At 38.3% G+C, this 6327-nt stretch overlaps 1 protein-coding gene across 1 annotated transcript; it reads left to right on the top strand.

Moving 5' to 3' along the window:
* Nucleotides 2257-5723, top strand: LOC109831255. Its single transcript, XM_020398588.1, has 4 exons — nucleotides 2257-2753; nucleotides 2957-3577; nucleotides 3741-4475; nucleotides 5087-5723. Exons 1-4 carry the CDS (start codon nucleotides 2257-2259, stop codon nucleotides 5721-5723), a joined length of 2490 nt encoding a protein of 829 aa, XP_020254177.1.

Raw genomic sequence — 6327 nt, 5'->3', positions numbered from 1 at the left:
CTAACCGACAACGTGTGTTAGACATTGACTTATCCCTACTTAGGATTCAGGATAAAATTCCCCATGCGTGTAAAGCATGGATTTTGGCGTTATTAATAACGACCTGCTATGATATTGAATACGTAGGCTTGGCTATTATTACGGGAATAGGCTACCCGGCAACATGTGTTAGACATTGACTTATCCTTACTTAGGATTCAGGATAAAATTCCCCATGCGTGTAAGGCATGGATTTTGGCGTTATTAATAACGACCTACTACGATATTGAATACGTAGGCTTTGCTATTATTGCGGGAATAGGCTACCCGGCAGCATGTGTTAGATGCAGACTTATCTCTAATTAGGGATCGAGATAAAGTCCCCCATGCGTGAAGGCATGGATTTTTGGTGTCATTTCTTCCTGTGTAGCTTGAAACACCGAAAGAATTAACAAGTTCATTGGGGGGTTGACTGTTAGAGGTGTTATGTTAACATAACAGTATTTTATGGACCTATCGCTCTATTGAAGAGAGTCGATAAGTTGATTTGGTCGTCAGAGGTGTGGTGTTAACTTGACGAGTTTGTGGACCTATCGCTCCATTGAAGAGAGTCGATAAGCGGATTTTGTCAGAGGTGTAGTGTTAACGTGACAAGAAAGATATTGCTATGGAAGCAATTTTGAGAACTTATCGCTCTATTGGAGAGAGTCGATAAGTGGATTTTTGTCAGAGGTGTAGTGTTAACGTGACAAGAAAGATATTGCTATGGAAGCAATTTTGAGAACTTATCGCTCTATTGGAGAGAGTCGATAAGTGGATTTTTGTCAGAGGTGTAGTGTTAACGTGACAAGAAAGATATTGCTATGGAAGCAATTTTGAGAACTTATCGCTCTATTGGAAAGAGTCGATAAGTTGATTTGGTCGTCAGAGGTGTGGTGTTAACTTGACGAGTTTGTGGACCTATCGCTCCATTGAAGAGAGTCGATAAGCGGATTTTGTCAGAGGTGTAATGTTAACGTGACAAATTAGGAGTGATGCAAACTGAATGCATACTCTGTGGGGATGATGATCGTCAGAAGTGTAATGTTAACTCGACGATGTGAAAGATTCGTTACTCTTAATCCAGTGGATTCCAAGTAACCAACCCCCAGTCTTGATGAAGACTTAGCAGGGGAATAAAAAAGAGGTAGACAAGGCACATAGCCTAGTGGGGCACTATCCATAAAGTCGGAATAGAGGCACATCACCTGGTAGGCCATTATCTGATGAGTTTGACTATCAGAGGTAATTGTTAACGTGATAGTTGTTGGAGGCCCGGCATCCTACTGAAGAGGATTAGCTTCAGTGGCCGTAGTATCTTCCCCTTCTGACTGAGGAGATTGGACTTGGTCCGATTGCTCTGGAGATGATTGGGCTTGGTCTGATTGCTCGGGCTGATCATGCCTACTTTGTTCTTCAGCTTTGATCCTGGCAATGATTTTTTGAGCCTGCTCGCCTTGAGAGATTAGTTGTCTCCAAGAACGGCATTCTGCAACTCCTATTCGGGCTAGGAGGTCGGTTTGCAAGTTGTGTCGACAGGTCTCTACTAAGGTAGATTGTGTCATACCTGACGAACACCGGAGAGCCATGGATCGGAACCTTTTGACATAGGCTTTGACGGACTCCCTCTTCTTCTGCTTAGTAGCAAGAAGGGTATGGATGGAGACTTCTGTATCCTCTTCAAAGAATCTTGACAGGAAGAGTCTCTCTAGATCCGCCCACTTTTGGATACAGCCCGCAGGCAGTTTCCTGAACCATTCAAAGGCAATTCCCTTGAGGGTGCATATTATTATATAATATATTATTATATAATTAATTTATAAAATATTATTATAGTTATTATATATATGACATACTATTATAATATAATATAATAATTACTAATATTAGTAAAATATTATGATATAATATAATATAATACTATAGTTTGAAATAATATAATATATTAACTATAACATGATACATTTTAATATATATTGTTGTAATTATCATGTTACATATAAGGAAAAATTGCTTCAAGGCCCCAAACTTGAAAAAACAATGTGGCCCAGCCCCCTGTAGTTTGGCCCATGTGGCTAAGCCCTTAAATTTTCAAAAAAATGTAACTGGGCCCTAAAAGCAGTTCTCACACCCGTATTTGCACCCAGCCTCCCTAAAATACCCCCGCCTTCAACTCCGTGCCTCGAAAACGAGATCCGATCGCTGGCGAAACCTCTCCGTCGCATTTAAGGCGAGATGATGGCCGTTTTGGGGGGAAATTTTGGCGCGCTCCCTCCGTTATATCTCCTGTTAACCCACTCGGCTTTGAAGAGAGTGTATTTATGGTGCAAAGGGCAGATCTTTGCGGTTAGGGCTTATGATCTTCAGCCCCCTACTTGTCCTAAAGTGCCCTTCATAACTCCTCTTAAATCCCCTTCATTTATGGCGGAGAGCCCCCTTATTTGCATGGTTTCCTTGGGTGAGAGAGCAGTGTTCTCAAGGGTAACTTCTGCAACCTCTTTTTTTGAGTTTAAGTTCGACGTGGCTGAGAGGTTGAAGGTTCCTTATGATGCGCTATCAATGGTTTATAAATCTGAAAGGATCCCTGATCTGAGTTTTGAGATCGAGAATGAGGATGATATGGAGTGTATGGTGGAGCACAACCGTAATATCGGGTGTCTGGAGATCCATATTCGAGCTAATATAGATGTAGATGTTTCCAGATGTGAGAACACCCCGAAGCAACCTCCTGAAATGTAAGTTATATTTACACTTAATTTATTTGAAAACTTATGAATTGCATAGAGCAGGTTAAATGTTAGCTTTTAACTGATATATGTTAACTTTCTACCGAAGGTTGTTAAGCTTTAGGGCATATTTGTTAACTCTTAAGGGTACTGCATTATTTAAGTACAAGTCCTATTTGTTATTTTAAGAAAAACCAATTATATTTGTGCAGCATTATGAATACACTGAAGCCAAAGTTTATTGATAGTACTTCTGCCGCAAACCATGGTTCTGAAAGAATTCCAATTGATAATCCCAGTGGTAGCAGTGTAGTGCGTTCTGATGACATTATTAACAACACAGTAATGATTCCTGGTTGGTGGCATAATGCATTAACTGAAGAGGGTCAAGAATTTGAAAGTGCTGAAGAATTAAGGTTGGCGCTGACATACTATTCTCTGGCCAAAATGTTTGATTATGAGTTTAAAAAGAACGAACCAAAACGTATCCGTGTATATTGCCGATATAAAGAAACTTACGAGTGCCCATGGATGTTGTTTGCTTCACCTGTTAAGAATGCAAATAGACTATCGATCAAGAAGTTTGTTAATGAACATACTTGTGGGCAGTACGGGCAAAATACAGGTCGTTCAAGGGCATCCCGTAAATTCATTGCAACACAGTTACAACCACTCCTGAAGGTCCGTCCAGAAATCCGACCCGTTGATGTGCAAAAGGAGTTCCTCACAAACTACGGCCTTAGAATTGATTACAGTAAGATATGGTGGGGGAAAGAGAGAGCACAGGAGAAGCTTTACGGGGATATATATGAGTCGTATGATCAACTACGATGGTAAATGCTGAGCTTTATTATTAACTTGTTAAGTTTCAAAGTTTGCTTGTTAAAACAAATAGTTAACATGTTCCTTGTTAAGTTCATTGATAACATTGATAACATGTTAAGTTTCACGACTAACATGTTAACTCTTGTAAATAACATGTTAACTTTTGTTAAGTTACCCCAATAATGTGTTAGCTTTTTTTGGTCGCTTGTTAAGCTACACGGATAACATGTTAACTTGTTGGTTTGTTTCTTCTTACACGACTAGGTATGAGCGCATGGTAAAAGAGACAAATCCCGGCAGTTACATACATGTTGACCAGAATGAGGGGAGGTTTTCGAGACTCTTTGTTTGTTATGCTGCATGCATCAAAGGTTTCTTGAGTGGATGCAGACCCCTTCTATTTTTGGACGGTACATTTTTGAAGGATCGATATAAAGGTATTCTCCTCTCGGCCATAGCATACGATGGGAACCAAGGTATATTTCCCTTAGCGTATTGCATATGTGATCAAGAGAATTTGATGAATTGGAAGTGGTTCCTCCAAGGTCTATGGTCCATACTTTATGAGAGGGCTGACCCTTACAATCCTCCCCACCAATTGGTTATAATTTCTGATGCGGACAAAGGAATTAAAGAATCAGTAAAAGAGTATTTTCCAGAAGCTCTACACTCGAGGTGTGTTCTACATCTTGTTGAAAATTTCAGGTTAAAGCTTAAGGACTTGGGTATGAAGTCGAAGGACACTCATGTTCTTGGGAACTTACTCCAAAGTGCTTGTTATAAATACACAATAGCAGAATGGAATGAGTACATGAAAGAGATATATGACATGGATCCAAGGGCATACAACATTGCTATGAACTACTCTCCTGATCAATGGGCAAATGCATTCTTCCCGGGAATAAGGTAACGTTATTTGGCTGTTCTATATCTATGCTAATGTATGAACTTATGCTATTTAGCATGTTATCTTTGGATTTGTTAAATTCTATATCAGAGCTGTTAACTATATCAGAGTTGATAACATGTTAAGTCTTGTTGATAATATGTTGAGTCTCGTTGCTAACATGTTAACTCTTGTGGGTTACGTGTCAACTCTTGTTGATAACATGTTAACTCTTGTTGATAACATGTTAACTCTTGTGGGATACATGTTAACTCTTGTTGATAACATGTTAACTCTTGTGGGATACATGTTAACTCTTGTGGAGAACATGTTAACTCTTGTGGGATACATGTTAACTCTTGTGGAGAACATGTTAACTCTTGTGGGATACATGTTAACTCTTGTGGAGAACATGTTAACTCTTGTGGGATACATGTTAACTGTTAAATGTTAACTATTATATGTAAACATGTTAACTGTAATACAAAAAAATTAACTCTATTCAATTATTTGTGTCATCCCTTATTTATAACCTGTTAACTCTTATCTGTTAACCTTTATTATGTTAACCCTATTCAATTATTTGTTAACCTTTATTTGTGACCTGTTATAAAGTTATATATAATTTCAGGTATGGGCACGTAACATCTAATGTCGCTGAGTCTTTTAATAATTGGATAAGGGAAGCTAGAATGCTACGGATTCTGCAAATGGTTGAGCATATCCGTAAACAGATAATGGTTCGAATGAGTAATCGCCGGTTACTTGCAGATAAATGGGTTGGATATCTCTGTCCACAAGCAGAGATGGTGCTTAAAGAAAATATAGAGAAAGGTCGTCCATTGGATGTTAAGCAAGCTGCAGCTGACATATTTGAAGTGCAAGCACATAAAACTACCCGTGTTGATTTGGAGAAGAAGACATGCACTTGCCGTGCTTGGGACGTCATGCGGATTCCGTGTAAACATGCATGTGCAGTCATCTCGTACATGAAGAGAGACATTTACCAATATTGCGATTGGTTTATGTCCATAGAAGCATTTAAAAAGAGCTATGACCCGATTCTCTATCCTATACCAGATTATGAGAAACGAAGCGTGCCAAGGGATGAGATCGAGCTACTTCCACCACATACTATCAAAAGAAAAGGGAGAAATAAAACAAGACGTATCAACAATCGAACAGTGTACAAACGACCTTTGAAATGCTCTCGATGCCACTCCGAAGGCCACAACCGCGCATCTTGCAATGAATCGATCGCCGATTGATATGAGTTGCGGATTTGCCGAAACACTTTTGGGTGTATGTAATACTTTTGTAGTTAACTGTTTATATGAACTGAAACATATCTGGGTGTATGTAATACTTTTGTAGTTAACTGTTTATATGAACTGAAACATATTTGGGTCTTTGTAATACTTTTGTAGTTACCGGTGTATATGAACTGAAACATATTTGGGTGTATGTAATACTTTTGTAGTTAACTGTGTATATAAACTGAAATATATCTATGCCAATGTGAATTATAATGAAAATGTTATCTTACTTGGGTCTGTAAAGTTACTCAGTTAGATTGTTAAGTTACAGTTAACATATAAAATTTTCTTGGTAGGTTATTAAGCTACACCTATTACATGTTAGCTCTTGTAAATAATATGATGGATAACATGTTAACTCTTGTTCGAAACATGTTAACTCTTATAGCTAATATGTTAACTCTTGTGGCAAACATGTTAACTCTTGTGGAAAACATGTTAACTCTTGTTGAAAACATGTTAACTCTTTAAACAAATATGTTAATTTTTTTGGCAAACATGTTAACTCTTTTGGCAAACATGTTAACTCTTGTGGTAAACATGTTAACTTTTGTGG

Source organism: Asparagus officinalis, chromosome 2, assembly GCF_001876935.1.
Source record: "Asparagus officinalis chromosome 2, Aspof.V1, whole genome shotgun sequence".
Classification (NCBI taxonomy): domain Eukaryota; kingdom Viridiplantae; phylum Streptophyta; class Magnoliopsida; order Asparagales; family Asparagaceae; genus Asparagus; species Asparagus officinalis.
This window is presented reverse-complemented; position numbering and strand designations above follow the sequence as displayed.

Coding starts and splice junctions, on each gene's coding strand:
- LOC109831255 (XM_020398588.1), top strand. CDS start 2,257: ATGGCCGTTTTGGGGGGAAATTTTGGCGCGCTCCCTCCGTTATATCTC. Junction 2,754..2,956: donor CCGAAGCAACCTCCTGAAAT/GTAAGTTATATT, acceptor ATATTTGTGCAG/CATTATGAATACACTGAAGC. Junction 4,476..5,086: donor GCATTCTTCCCGGGAATAAG/GTAACGTTATTT, acceptor ATATAATTTCAG/GTATGGGCACGTAACATCTA.